Source organism: Lytechinus variegatus, chromosome 15 (assembly GCF_018143015.1).
Source record: "Lytechinus variegatus isolate NC3 chromosome 15, Lvar_3.0, whole genome shotgun sequence".
NCBI lineage: Eukaryota > Metazoa > Echinodermata > Echinoidea > Temnopleuroida > Toxopneustidae > Lytechinus > Lytechinus variegatus.
In genome coordinates this window covers 18,746,436-18,761,783 of record NC_054754.1, presented here as the reverse complement: position 1 = coordinate 18,761,783, position 15,348 = coordinate 18,746,436, and the positions used below count along the sequence as shown (strand labels likewise).

At 35.6% G+C, this 15,348-nt stretch overlaps 1 protein-coding gene across 1 annotated transcript; it reads left to right on the top strand.

The window, feature by feature from the left end:
• The first annotated feature begins 358 nt into the window (after positions 1-358).
• Positions 359-15,145, top strand: LOC121429088 (WD repeat-containing protein 38-like). Its single transcript, XM_041625992.1, has 10 exons — positions 359-430; positions 2,273-2,358; positions 3,197-3,317; positions 3,995-4,111; positions 4,394-4,491; positions 8,852-8,932; positions 9,831-9,962; positions 10,750-10,899; positions 12,083-12,130; positions 12,649-15,145. Exons 2-10 carry the CDS (start codon positions 2,281-2,283, stop codon positions 12,826-12,828), a joined length of 1,005 nt encoding a protein of 334 aa, XP_041481926.1. The 5' UTR covers positions 359-430; positions 2,273-2,280; the 3' UTR covers positions 12,829-15,145.
• The last annotated feature ends 203 nt before the right edge of the window (positions 15,146-15,348 follow it).

Below are 15,348 nucleotides of genomic sequence, written 5' to 3'. Positions count from 1 at the left end.
GCAATTGAAATGATAGGAACTATACATTTTCACGAATCGGTGAACTTGATTAGAATACATTGGATTTTCTGAAGGAAGAATTTTCAAATTTCTTTTATCTATTTATTTTTATTTTTTGCCCATAAGTAACACATAAATTGGCCCCCATCAAATTTTCGGGGGAATCAAATGAAAATCGAGATCTTACTCAAATCTAGGAAAATCATAGATTTGAAATATCTTATGATAAAATGCATGTGTGGTACCTGCAATTCATATGCACACAGTCCGGAAATGTTTTACTTTGAACAGTAAAAACATCATATTATTTTTTTTTAAATGGCCGATAGGCGCGGCCTATATATTTTCTACTTTGCTTTCCCTTTAGAGGTGCCTTACTTAGAATAATAACTGACAGCGTTCCGTTGTTATTCACAACAAGACGAACATGGTATGATTTTCTATTTGTTTTAATGCAGATATCAATGTTTTTATTGTCTTATATGTTAGCTTAGAGGGCATTGGAGTGAATGGGGAATGGTATGGATTCAAAAATTCATGAACTTGATTTGTGTAATGTAATTCCTCGAGGCATCGACTCGCGGGTGTTCGGATCATACGAATCTTGTGTTTTGATTTTCCCACATAATGAATTTCATGTTAGTGTATAAGGAGTGTCTTGCAATTGTCTTAATTTTAAAAATGAACTTAAGGAGGTTAAACAAGTAAACAAGATCAGTATATATTGTTCCTTATATTTTTAAATTTTATGTGTGCCAAAATTCTCATTAAAATTGAACAAAGTTTGTGTCTTTTTATCATATTCTAATTTGTCTAGGGCTAGGCCTAATATTAAAATAATTGATTTGCAAAAAATCATGGCCAGTCAGATTTCTATTAGTCTTTCACTTCTTCTGGCATATACTAGCTTCTTCATCATTGACGTCTTGACACTGTTGTAATAGACTCTTAATATACGATGTGAACAACGCAAATACAATGGCGTCGACCCTTGAACCGCTTATGTATTACGTACTTGCGTAACTCTTTGAAGAACAATTTATAGATAAAAATTATTATTTTACAAATATGAAAATTTCTTACGTAATTATAAATAATTAATATGATACTATTAATAATTTATAATCACGTAATATATTTTATTTGTAAAATAATAATTTTTATCTATAAATTGATCTTTAGAATGGCATCGCTAACCGGAAGTATGTAATAGTAATACATAAGCGGTTCAAGGGTCGACGCGTTGGGCGTTGTGGCGTGTGCCTGTAATCCATGCTGTGGGGAAGTTACAAATTGATGCAGAGGTTCGAGGTTTGAGCCCTGATCACGTCTTTCGGATGGTGATGTTAAAGGTCGGTCCCAGACGTAAATAATCATACCTGATTGATACACGTCTGTCAAAAACTCAAAACACACACAAGCCATTCTATTTGCATTGTTTACATCGGTATTACATGTGGATCGAGGGGACTACGCGATATCGGTCTGGTAAAAATCCTTTATTTTTCCCCCTGTTTTTTAAACCTTCCTACGCATTAGGTGTAGGAAGGTGTAAAGTTAAATAAAATCACAACCAATTACGTGATTTTTGTCTCACCTGCGAAGCAGAGTGAGACTATAGGCGCCGCTTTTCCGACGGCGGCGGCGGCGTCAACATCAAATCTTAACCTGAGGTGAAGTTTTTGAAATGACATCATAACTTAGAAAGTATATGGACCTAGTTCATGAAACTTGGCCATAAGGTTAATCAAGTATTACTGAACATCCTATTAAAGTTTCATGTCACATGACCAAGGTCAAAGGTCATTTAGGGTCAATGAACTTAGACCATGTTGGAGGAATCAACATTGAAATCTTAACCTGAGGTTAAGTTTTTGAAATGTCATCATAACTTAGAAAATATATGGACCTAGTTCATGAAACTTGGACATAAGGTTAATCAAGTATCACTGAACATCCTGCATGAGTTTCACGTCACATGACCAAGGTCAAAGGTCATGATTAACTTCCCTAGGGGAATGGGTACTTAGGAGAAAACCACAAATCCCTGATAATTGTTTACATGGCCTATGAAAAGTTGTCTTTGCCCCTTTTCATAATTTACTTACTCAGTTGCAAATTCAAAATATAGTCTTCAGGGAGCTCTATTTTTAATTTCTTTATTTCTTGTCTGATTTCTTTCAAATTTTCACCATTCTGTTTGATTTTTTTTTCTTCCAACACAACATTTTTTTGACCAAGGCTGGATTCTTTTTTTAATTCTTTGCCATAGATCAAACCATGCTGGCAGCTCGGTTAGAGCTTGATGGTACTTTTGGTGCAAAGAAGAAGACAAGATATGAAAAACACAAAGATGAGGTGGGTTTTTTGTTTTAATTTTTCTTCATTTGAAAATTATTTTCTATCACATTAAAAATAACACCCATTTCACATGTTACATACACTTTGAGTAATAATGGATCAAACCTTATAATATTTATTACATTAAATGAGCATTTGATTCCTCTGATATCCTTGATTGTCATGGCTTACAGGTCAAATTATGCTATTCAATATGGCAGTTAAATATATCCCCCCTCCCCAAAGAGAAATGATATTTTGAGAAAAGATTATACATCCATTTGTCACAGTTTCATACAAGGTGACATCAAAATGGGAAGAAGACAGATATTTCTGCAATTTTTTCTTCAAGGAAACTGTTATCCAGAATTTTTTTCATTTTTTTGAATGTAGAAATATCATTTTAAAATCTACTCTTTAATATTTTTACTTTTATTATTATTATCATTATTATTGTTGTTTTTATTACCATGTAAAAGAAGTAGCTGTAGTGTAATTAATCTTCTTTTTTTTGAGGGGGGGGGGTAAATTACAGGACTTAATAATAATGTAAACAAAAATCTCCATACAGCTGTTGTTGCAATAATAATTATAAATTTTAAGCCATACAGCAATTGTTCAAGTGTACAGACTATGTTTCATTTATTTTCATTTGCATACATTTATTGGTACATGATGTAAATGTTTACCAGCAGCAAAGGCTACAGAGGTCAATTTACATATATATATTTCTATATGATAGATATTAAAAAAATTGTAAACATTGTCAGGTGCTACTTTCAAATTACAAAGTTAATCAATGTCTTCTCAACACTCTTTCATGATTTTATTTCTGAAAAATGTTTTGTTATTTTAGATCAATTGCGTGGCTTTCTCCAGGGATCTGGAGATGATGGTCACTGGGTCAGATGATGGCAGGGTGCGTGTTTGGAACAGACCGAAAAACATCCTGGTTTGCAGATTTTTTGGACACACAGGTAAAAAAAAATAGAGGAATGGTTCAAGAATTATTTTCTGACATCATAACATCTTTAATGTTGATGTTTGAATGAAGAACACCTCATGTTTAAAACAAAGAGAAATATGCAAGTACTATCATGAATATTTGCAACATTCCCCTGTAAAAAGAAAAATGGGAAAACAGAGAAAAAGTTGTTGGATTGTCCACAAGTAGTAGCTTGAGAAAAATAAGGATTCTGGAAGTGGATAAGACTATCAGGACTTTGTATCACCCCCAGTACTTTTCCTATATTAGATACTGTATATTGTTTATTGTCTTGTAATTCTTTTTATCTGTAATTCATGTTCATTTCAGTTTGTACTGCGAGACATGATGTTTTTTAATAAAATCCATTTTATCTATCTATCTATCTCTATCTATCTATCTATCTACCTGTCTATCTATCTATCTACCTACCTACCTACCTACCTATCTATCTCTATCTATCTCTATCTATCTCTATCTATCTATCTCTCTCTATCTCTCTCTATCTATCTCTATCTATCTCTATCTCTATCTATCTATCTATCTCTATATCTATCTATCTATCTATCTTCCTCATCATCATGACCATCATAGCTTTATCAATATTCTGTCTGAATGTATAGATACGATGCTCATTGTTATATTTTTTGGGGTCAAAATAATGCACAGGTGCAGTCAAAGGGGTAGCTGTATCTCCAGATAGTCGCTACATCGCCAGCGCTTCCTACGACCGAACAGTGATTGTGTGGAGGACAAGAAACTCGGATATCATTTACAAACTTCAGGGTAAGTTGAACCGAATGCAAATTATCTATTCATGAATGTTAAGCATTTGCATGCACTCAACAAGTGGTCTTTCACCATGCGATGATATTCTCGATGAATTTAGGCCCAGTTTTTAGTGCACTGCACCAATTCGCTCATTCTTTAGTCCATCAGTTCTCAGTGCCTGGTGCTTGTAGCGCTGAAGTAGTGCTTTGGAATGACTTGTTTAGCCTTAGATGCGTCATTAGTACCTACGTTGTCTGCATTATATATATATATTTTTTTTAATCTATGATTCTACAGGTCACTCAAGATGCGTTGAGACGGTAGGGTTTTCAAGTGACGGTCGGCTACTCTGCTCAGGATCATGGGATTGCACTGCTATTGTTTGGAATTTAGAGGTATGTCCTGTCATAAATTTTTTCTTTCATTTTATTCCAGAGAACAAAAAAGAACCTTTGTTTCATAATGTAAACAAAACAATAACAAATTAAATTCTCTTATTGTCGATGAATTAAAAAATTGACTCAAACCCATCTTTTTAATCAACAAAACAAGTAAGCTGTTGCAATGACCCGTTATCTGTTATCTCTCTATTGATTTGTTGTTATATGATTGATATTTCATTACCTCTTTATGTTTTACACTTATTGAATACCAGTTGTATGTTATTTTCTTTCTATTTTATTTTATCCAGTTGTATGTTATTTTCTTTCTATTTTATTTTATCCAGTTGTATGTTATTTTCTTTCTATTTTATTCATAATTTGTTTCTATTAAATTGATTGTATTGTATTTGTTTTATTCACGTTCTGTTTAAATTGTAGAGTGCTTAGAAACTGTTTTGTGATAAGCGCTATATAAAAGCTCCATATGATTATTATTTATTATTGAATTATTTTACATATCTCTTTTACATAAATCTTGTACATACATTCATTCTTTTTACATCTTGTCCATAATAACATACACTATTTTATACAAAGAGTACTAGTGATGCCCACTTCATGTCCTGCCAGATATGATAGATCTGTCCACTGGACCTTTGCATTAATAGTAGTTATAGAAATCCAAGTTACTTAAAGGTCAAGTCCACCCCATCAAAATGTTGATTTGAATCAATAAAGAAAAACCAAGCAAGCATAACACTGAACATTTCATTAAAATCAGATGTAAAATAAGAAAGTTATGACATTTCAAAGTTTCGCTTATTTTTCACAAAACAGTTGCATGTACAACTTTATAGTGACATGCAAATCAGAGAGTCAATGATGTCCCTCACTCACTGTTTCTTTTGTTCTTTATTTCCATATACAATATTTCAGTTTTTACAGATTTGACAATAGGGACCAACTTGACTGAACCATAAAATGTTAAAACAATGGTAATTCCGCATGTTCAGAGAGGAATAAAACTTTACTTCACAGAACATTGAGGAGAAAATTTGAATATTTCATATAATAAAATACAAAATAAATAGTGAGTGGGTGACGTGATCAGTCTGCCAATTTGCATACCAGCCAGAATGTTCATATAACTGTTTTGTGAAATTAAGCGAAATTTTAAAATGTCATAACTTTCTTATTTTTCATCCGATTTTGATGATGTTTTCAGTGTTATGCCTGTTGGATTTTTCTCTTTATATTGAAATCAACTTTTTGTTTGCATTGACTTGTCCTATAAAAAGTATGTATTTCCCCCCCCTCCGATGCTTAAAAAGAGTAAAGTTCACTTATTGAGTGCACGCATTGTCTATGCTGCACCCCCACCCTTTATGAAAAAGCAAGTAACTCTGTGGAAGGAGTTTTTCAGTAAATTAGAAAAAAAATGTGTCTTGTTCTGGATAGAAATTCATAGTTACTTTAATTTGAAAGTTCGATATTTTAGATATTGGGGGCCATTTGACTCTAATTCCTTTAGCATCATGCTGAGCATACAGACAGTATTCCTAAACTAGAATTTAATTCGTCATGCGGACGAATTAGGTGGTCTGTGATGATTTTTCATTCAGAGTCGGCTAATGTATAAAATGAATCACTTAGATATGATTGATAATCTTGATTCTAGACATCCTAAGAATAAATTTTGACCATTGCTCAATGTGATTATTAATGTGGTGATGACAATCGTCAGACATACATATTCACACAGATATATAGAAGATAGATCATGATTATATTGATGGATGGCGCGATGGATGGATCAAGTGATGGATTGAGAGATAAATGATAGGTGGTTATATTAATAAAACATAGATAGATTGATAGATAGAGACAGATAGATTGATATAGAAAGATAGACATATTCAATAGATATATATAATAGAAATAGACAGATAGATAGATAGATAGATAGATAGATAGCCAGACAGACCGACATACATATAGAAAGATAGATAGACAGGCAGATAGATAGATGGATATATAGAAAGATAGATAGATATACATATCTAAACAGATAGGTATATTATATTAGACACAGAGAGAGATAGATAGACAGATACATAATATGCAAAGTAGGTAGATAGACATATATATGGATAGATAGGGTGAGAGAGAGAGACATATTCAAACATGTAGATATATATTTGACAGAGAGATAGACATATATGTCATGTAGGTAGATAGATAGACAGACAGATGGATGGATTGATAGATAGATAGAAAGAAATATACATAGATTTATAACAGATAGCGGATGGACGGATATGATTAGATAGATATAATATGAAAAAAGTGATTATAATCTGTTTTATTTTGCAATATTTTAGCTATTATTTATTAGAATTGTTATAATTGATCGTGCGCAAGATATAAAAAAAAATCATGTTCACCCGCGGACTCAAACCCCTGCCCGCATGATTGAATGAGATGCAAGTCTGACGCCTAACCGATTGAGCTAGAATATTTCCCATAGACTTTACACGTAAGCAATTTTGAGAATTACAATTCCAATATTGCAAGTGAAAAACGGGCATGATCCCGGCATCTGATCAAAAAGTGGAGGGCACACTACCGAAAGCCCAGAATCTCAGCTATAACATATTAAAAGCTCCGGCAAAACTGACAAGAAGAAATGGAGATATGGCTCACGAAATAGAGGAATGTCGAATCTAGTTTTGAGAAAAAGTCATGTCCCATAGAGATTACACGCAAAATACATGTGATATGAAAAAAGCAATTATAATCTGTTTTATCTTGCTAAATTTAAACTTTTATGCCTTTTAATTATCATAAAGGATCATGTAAGAGGTGGCAAAAAGAAAAAAAAAATTGAAAAAAAAATCATCTTGTTCACCCCAGGACTCGAACCTCCGCCCTCGAGAAAGCAAGTCAAATGCGTTATCCATTGAGCCACGATATTCCCCATAGAGAATACACGTAAGCAATTTTGAGAATTACAAGTCCAATTTTGCAAGTGAAATACGGGCATGATCCCGGCATCTGATCAAAAAATGAAGGGCACACTTGCGAAAGCTCAGAATCTCAGCTACAACATACTAAAAGCTTAAAGAAAACTGACCAGAAAAAATGGAGATATGGCTCACGAAATAGAGGAATGTCGAATCTAGTTTTGAGAAAAAATCATGTCCCATAGAGATTACACGCAAAATGAGGAAAAATGACAGGCCTCTTTTCATCGCTGTTTTACGCAATGATGCGTTTCTCAAAACGAAGATTCATGTTAACTGAGGAGAAAGAGTACATTCTAAACTACAACATGTTGAAATCTGGGCGAAAAATGATCTATATTCGAGAAGTTACAGCCAAATTTGCATAAATTTGATGACGTCATTTTTGAAAAAATGAAATTTTTAGTTTGGGCGCCATTTTGATGACGTCACGATATAATTTAGGGACAATGGTGACATGAAATCAAATCTACAACTAATACTCTATCGATATATGAAAAAAAAGTTGGGGGTCAACGGACTTTTTAAAGAGCTACAGTGAATTTACAATAGGCATGTTTTTGCCCATATATGGCCTATAGTGAGAGCTCGCGCGCACACGTGCTGCAAACTTTAATGGGTGTTAATTTGTATATTAATGGTTGTAGAAGGTTGATCAAGGTATCAAATTGCTCAGAATTTTATTAGCAATGCAATGATATTAAAAGAAACGGTTTTTCTGCGTTGCGTTAAGGTGTAACGCGCGGAAACGCGCGCGCGCAAATTTTTGAAATGCTTAAAATGACCTGAAACGTACCCAAAAAAATTTATAGGTCATTTGGACAATTTTTTTACCTTTGACGAGCGCGTACGCGCGTCATGACCTTTGATGACATTGACAGTTGACCCTTGACATGAAGTTAATGTCATGTAAATATTGTTAATTTTTGATTATTGATAATGAAGATATGATCAAATGAAGAATTTTACAAAATGGCGCGTAGATGACGTCATCATGACCATATGACCTTGAAAAGCTTAGTTTGCCGTCTCTATGATAGATTCTATATATGACGAAAAAATCAGCAAAATTGATTCAGCCAATTTCGAGAAAAGTTGGCGACAAACATAGGTGCCAAGAATAAAGAAAGAAAGAAATAAAGAAAATTCTGACGAAATCAATAGGTGATCTGTCATAGACAGACCACCTAATTAAGAGAAAAGGTCAATTTTGAAAAGAATCAGTTGCTTCAGTCACTTCCTTTGGCGATCGGATGGCACCATGGACATTCATGGAGCAAGTCCCACGCATCATTGTATGTGCATGTTTTTCTTATTTAAAAAATGATTCATTTTTTTTTCTGAACTAGACTGGAACCCCCCGAAACATACTAACTGGACACAAGAATTTGGTGCAGTGCTGTGCCTTTAGCGCTAATGATCGTTTGCTAGTAAGTATCTAGATGGCACAAATTATTAATCTAAAATGACCCCAACTCCATTTCTGCTCTCAGAGAAATAATAATATCTAACATATATTAAAATACATGCTCTAGTGTTGAGTATGCCATAATAAAGGTATTCATAGATTTCAGAATTCCAAAAACTGTGGATTATGATACCGATATTTCCGTGTTCTGCTTTGATTACAACCAACTTCCCCCTTAAAAGTATGTACCTATAAGGTTTTTAGAAAAAAATTAATAATGACGGAGATTGTCAAAGATGAAGAGTGGTATAAATGAAAAAAGGTTTATTTTGTAATAGGGAGTTGGAAGATATACATTTTTAAATGTAAATTTAAAAAAAAATGGAAAACAGAAATTTTGATAAATGAAGGTGCTCAGGTGCATGTCAAGTTTAGTTTAAAAAAAATCTTTGGTTTCAATGAGGAGAAATGATGCATTAAATATTTTGTTAAGTATAATTAAGCAACATTTATTCTACAAACGTTAAACAGCAAAATTCCTGTACGTGTATGCAAAGAAAATAAATGTTCAGTATAATGGAGAGGAGATTTATTTTTTTCTATATCGGGTTTGTTTAACAAATCCGATACTAGATGAATGTCACTTCTTTCTTCATTTACTTGAGAGAAATGTGAAGTATTGTTATTTGTTTGAGTTAATTTATTGATTGTGTAAAAAAAATTATGTGTATATTTTTATATTATTTGACTGAATAAAATGCATTTGGAGTGCTGAAAAAAAAAAGATTAGTAATATTGGTCCTGCGTCTGTTGTAGTTGAATTAATGAAGTAACAAAGTAAAATAAATATGAGACAAGAAGTTTTAGCACTTCTGAAACCTGAATACACCCCGTGATATGTCCACCAACCTTAAATCCAGGCTACAGGTTCATGGGACCATTCCGTACGTCTCTGGGCGCTGTGTCGTCAGGCAGGTATTGACCAGGTTAGGGTTCTTAAAGGTCATACAGGAAACGTCCACGCAGTGGCCTTCTCTAAACTTGGCATGCTGGTGAGTACTTACACTTTAACAAGGATTTTTCCCCTTTTTTTTAACAAATGCATTTCCAATTGCTGATGTGGTTTTCGGTATACCATGTGGAGTGTTATAGAAAACAGTGGATAGAAGAAGAGAAGAAATGCATAGGCAAGAAAGTGGAGATTTGAGAGTAGAGTATTCTTTCTTGAAAGTAGTCCTGAAAAGGACTGTAAACCAGAAGGAATGTTGAGTGAGAACAGCTTGAGTAGTAGAGCTGATGAGGAGATGCTGGCTTGAGTCGGCGAGTAGAAATGATGAGTAGAAGAGAGGCTCGACGTTTCGGACAGGTTGACTGTCCGTCTTCACCTGCACGTGCACCCATATCTGCACCACTTCACATGACCCCTTTATAAAATGAAACTAAGGTTCGTTGGTTCGAATCCCAGCCATGGCGTAATTTCCTTCAACAAGAAATTCATCCACATTGTGCTGCACTCAACCCAGGTGAGGTGAATGGGTACCCGGTAGGATTTATTTATTGAACGCTTTAGCGTCTATTAATATGGCGGCTTAGCTACAGCTGGGGTACTAATATGATTCTAAGTATCAAAGCCAGTTGAGTATATGCACATATTAAGTATATAAATGGACATATTATTATTATTATTATCATGACTTGGTCGGTTCATGAAGTGAAATAAGAATTGAGAAAAAAATGGGGGTCAGATGTACAAAAAGGTTGTTTTTTTTTAATGGAATTGCCCTATTACACTTTAACATCGGAGTATATGATTCTGTCTCCTGATTTATTTCTTCGTAGGCAACGGGTTCATGGGACAAGACTGTTCGTCTGTGGAGTTCACGAGATGCTCGCTGTCTTCTTGTGCTCTCGGAACACACCGGTTGGGTGAGGGCGCTGGCGTTCACTAATGATAGCAGTATGGTTGCCAGTGCAAGTGATGATGAGACGGTAGGGAAAATTGATGTCTCCTTCAGATGAAAGAGGATGATATGGGTACTGGTTGTGATGATGATGGTCATGATGATAATGTGGATGTTGACTATTATGATGATGATGGTGATGATGATGTCGATGATTGATGGTGACGATGATTCATGATTATGTGATGATGGTAGTGGTGATGATGATGATTATGATGATGGTAGTGGTGATGATGATGTGATGATGGTAGTGGTGATGACGATGATGATGGTGATGATGATGGTCATGATGATGATGTGGATGTTGACTATTATGATGATGATGGTGATGATGATGGTGATGATTGATGGTGATGATGATTCATGATGATGATGATGATGTGATGATGGTAGTGGTGATGATGATGTGATGATGGTAGTGGTGATGATGATGTGATGATGGTAGTGGTGATGATGATGTGATGATGGTAGTGGTGATGATGATGTGATGATGGTAGTGGTGATGATGATGTGATGATGGTAGTGGTGATGATGATGTGATGATGGTGATGATGATGGTGATGATTGATGGTGATGATGATTCATGATGATGATGATGATGATGTGATGATGGTGATGATGATGGTCATGATGATGATGGTGATGATGATGGTGATGATGATGGTGATGATGATGGTCATGATTGATGGTGATGATGATTCATGATGATGATGATGATGAGATGATGGTAGTGGTGATGATGATTATGATAATGGTGATGATGGTAGCGGTGATGATGATGACGATGGTGATGATGATCATGATGATGATGGTGATGATGATGGTCATGATTGATGGTGATGATGATTCATGATGATGATGATGATGATGTGATGATGGTAGTGATGATGATTATGATGATGGTAGTGGTGATGATGATGGCGATGATGATGGTGATGATGATGGTCATGATGATGATGATGACGATGATGATGGTGATGATGATGGTCTTGGTGATGATGATGATGATGATAACAGAGATGATTGTACACCCTTATTAAGGCTATATACTCCTGAAATAATCTTGGTCATGATGGTCATGATTGATGGTGATGATGATTCATGATGATGATGATGATGATGATGATAACAGAGATGATTGTACACCCTTATTAAGGCTATATACTCCTGAAATAATCTTGTAATTCTCTATTATTGATATCTGTTTTCAGGTCAAGGTATGGGATGTGAGAACTGGTGAATGTGCCAAGACGCTTGAGGTAAGACTTCAAGGCCCTTTATCCAAAGATTTTGTTGTCAAATACATATTTAAAGATCAATTATGTGGACCGTTGTGGCCCAGTGGATTAGTCTTCGGACTTTGAAACAAAGGGTCGTGGGTTCAAATCCCAGCCATGGCGTAATTTCCTTCAGCAAGATACTGATCCACAATGTGCTGCACTCAACCCAGGTTAGGTAAATGGGTGTGCTATGAATGCCTAGCTTAGCCAGTTAATATAGGAGCGCCTTGAGCACCTAACAATTAAGGTGGATATGTACGCAATATAAATACCCTATATTATTATTATTATAATAGGTTATTTTTATTTTATAATCAGTTTTACAAAGTTTGACAGTGATCTTCGAACAAAGTGTCTTCCGTCCCAAAATAATTTTGAGACAAAACCGTAGATGGCTTGATATTTTTACGCATTTTTTGTTGTCTCATGAAGGAAACAAGTATTGTGAGTAAGTATCCAGTGATAAAGCTAAAGATTATTCCCATTTCTCTTTACAGAGTGATCTGGAGCAGCTTCAGACTTGCGTGTTCTCGTCTGAGGGGGCGCTGTTTGCATCCGGGGCTGCAGCAATGGCTGTCGCCGAGAAAAAGGAGACACAGAGTAAAGAAGAAGAGGAGGTGAACAGGGAGATGGATGAAGGAACAGTTGAGGAGGAGGAGGATGATGAAGGTGGTTAGCTAATGTACCATAAAGGCCAATGCACACCTTACAACTGGCCCAAGATCCAATTTTAGAACTTTTCGCATTTCGCTGTTGAAATATACGGGGTACAAGATAACGACGCAGATATAGATGTCAGAAAATCATTTTGATATTCACTTTATTCAGCTTTTAGCTCCAATAGTCTTCAGACTTAACAAAAACCGAGTTCACATACAACTACATTTACAAGGTTGAAGAGCATGAAGAGTCAACTGCCAGGTTGCTTAGCATGGTACATGTTTTCTACTCAATACATACATGTACCAATGGTCCTGTTCAGGACACACCTTAAAAACCAAAAAAAGTTTCTATTCTTTAAGCACCTTGCCTGGTGCAGGCATACAATACAGTCTGACCTGTAACTTTCTATCATTCACTTCAGGCTCTATGCCCAAGATTTATGCTTGCACCTGTTAGTATTTCACATAACTTTCTTTCATTCATTCAGGCTCTATGCAAGGCAACAATACACTTATTTATGGAAAATGTGAATGAAAAGTATCCGTTTATTTGAAATTTCAAATCGATTGTAAGAATATTACTCTAACAATTTTTTATGATGGCAAGCCTGTATTTTGGAGTAAAGGCCAATTGGTTTCAGATCATAGCCAATGGTACGCGTCCCATGTCTCGATTACGATTGGATATTCAAATTCCTTTTTCATTATTAGGATTGTAGGCTCAGTCACATTTAACTGAGACTGAAGTGGTACTGCACACAGTTTCTGTGTTGGCCTTGCAGGTCAAATGTGACTGAGGGAATAGCAATACCTTAAGATCACCGCACACCTTACGGTTGGTCTGCGACCCGATTTTGGAATGAAACTTAGTAAATTTTATCCAAATAGTGCGACATGGAATACCTTACTGTTTAAAATTCTAAATCATCTTATGAATACTCACATCTATGAACACTACAATTCTTATAAGAATAAAAGCAAATTGAATGGACTGAGATCCAATTAAAACAAAATCGCAGATGGTGTGTGCCAACTAGCAACAAGCTGTAACTGCAATTTGATTTGTTGCAGGAGAATCACAGATCATATCACAGACATTTGACATGTCGAATCTTCCTGCCGTTCTGCCATTTTGTTTATTTCAGCCAAGCAGATTTGTACCAGATGATGGCATGTTGTAGATATTGTAATGATAATAATATTCCGCATTTATATAGCACTTAATACGACTTGTGTAAGCATTTACAGACATATCATTACCCCGGTCATTGGATCCTTGCATGCCCGAATACAATGTATGCACCTTCTCCACTCCCTTGGGAGCATTTCAACAAGAGTTCCAAGACTCAATGGCTAGGCATATTAGCTTTCACATACCACTGGTTACCCATTTAACACCTGGGTGGAGAGAGGCAGAGTGTGAATTAACGCCTTGGCAAAGGACACTAGGCCGTGGTGGGATTCGAACACACGACCCTCTGATTACAAGGCGAGAGTCAGAACCGCTTCACCACAGCGCTTCCATATAGGTTTCCCGTACAGTCTTTGCAATAAGCCTTGTATGGTGTACCCTCTGAGGTTTCCTTCAAAGTAACTGCACGATTATGAGAACACATTCATTGTATGTAGCACCAAAGATACTACAAGGGGAAGATCGGACAGTATATAGACCGCGTTGAAATGCTCGGGAAGAGCGCAGTACAGCATTGAGTAAGTAACGAATTTTTTTAACCTTTGCATGTCGCGAGATGGTTGTGTACAAAACATATGAGAGAAATGGTGAAGGGGTGAAGGAATAGATGTTTTTAACATAATTTCTTTTATTCATTTTTTTTCTATGAAATTAAAGATGAATATATTTTTGAGGATCGTGGGTAATTAAAGGTGGAATTGTTCCCATGCGCGGCCCTTGAAACCTCTCCAAAATCCCCTCTCTCATTTTCTCCATATGTTTTATTCCCAGCTGCGTGCCGATGTGCGATGGTTTACTTACTCAACGCTGTTGGGCGCCCTGCCTCAGGAGCATTTATCGAGCGTTTCGAAAAAATCACCAAAGTGTCCGATCTTCCCCTTGTAGTATCTTTGGTAGCACCATTGCCCCCCCCTCACATTTAAATGATCTAAAGTTATTGTTCAAATTCCATGGCATCTAGTTATTAACTTTGCTTTTATGAGTCTGATGCTGTGAAGGCGAAGCATACGGGACACCACCAACAGTGGCTTCACTGCAAAGCTGCCATCGCCTGTACACTCCGGTCTCTTTTAGTGTATGTATTTTTTAATGAGGGATGTAAAAAAAAAAAACATGCACCGAATCCTGAGCCCCGTTGCATAAAATTTACTATAGTGGTAACTTTGTCATCCAATGGTAACTACCATGGTAACGCTGATCAATGGCCAATCAAAATCAGTAATTTCAGGGAAATTACCATTGGCTACATACCATGATGGTAACTTTTATGCAACGGGGTAGTGGTCGGTAAAAGGAACGACTAAAGCAAGACAAGAGTGTATAGATATAGAGTGTATAGGCTG

Excerpts from the sequence above, each read along its gene's own strand:
- LOC121429088 (XM_041625992.1), top strand. The coding sequence starts at position 2,281 with ATGCTGGCAGCTCGGTTAGAGCTTGATGGTACTTTTGGTGCAAAGAAG. Across the intron at positions 3,318-3,994 it reads CAGATTTTTTGGACACACAG|GTGCAGTCAAAGGGGTAGCT; the intron begins GTAAAAAAAAAT and ends AATAATGCACAG. Across the intron at positions 4,492-8,851 it reads CTATTGTTTGGAATTTAGAG|ACTGGAACCCCCCGAAACAT; the intron begins GTATGTCCTGTC and ends TTTCTGAACTAG.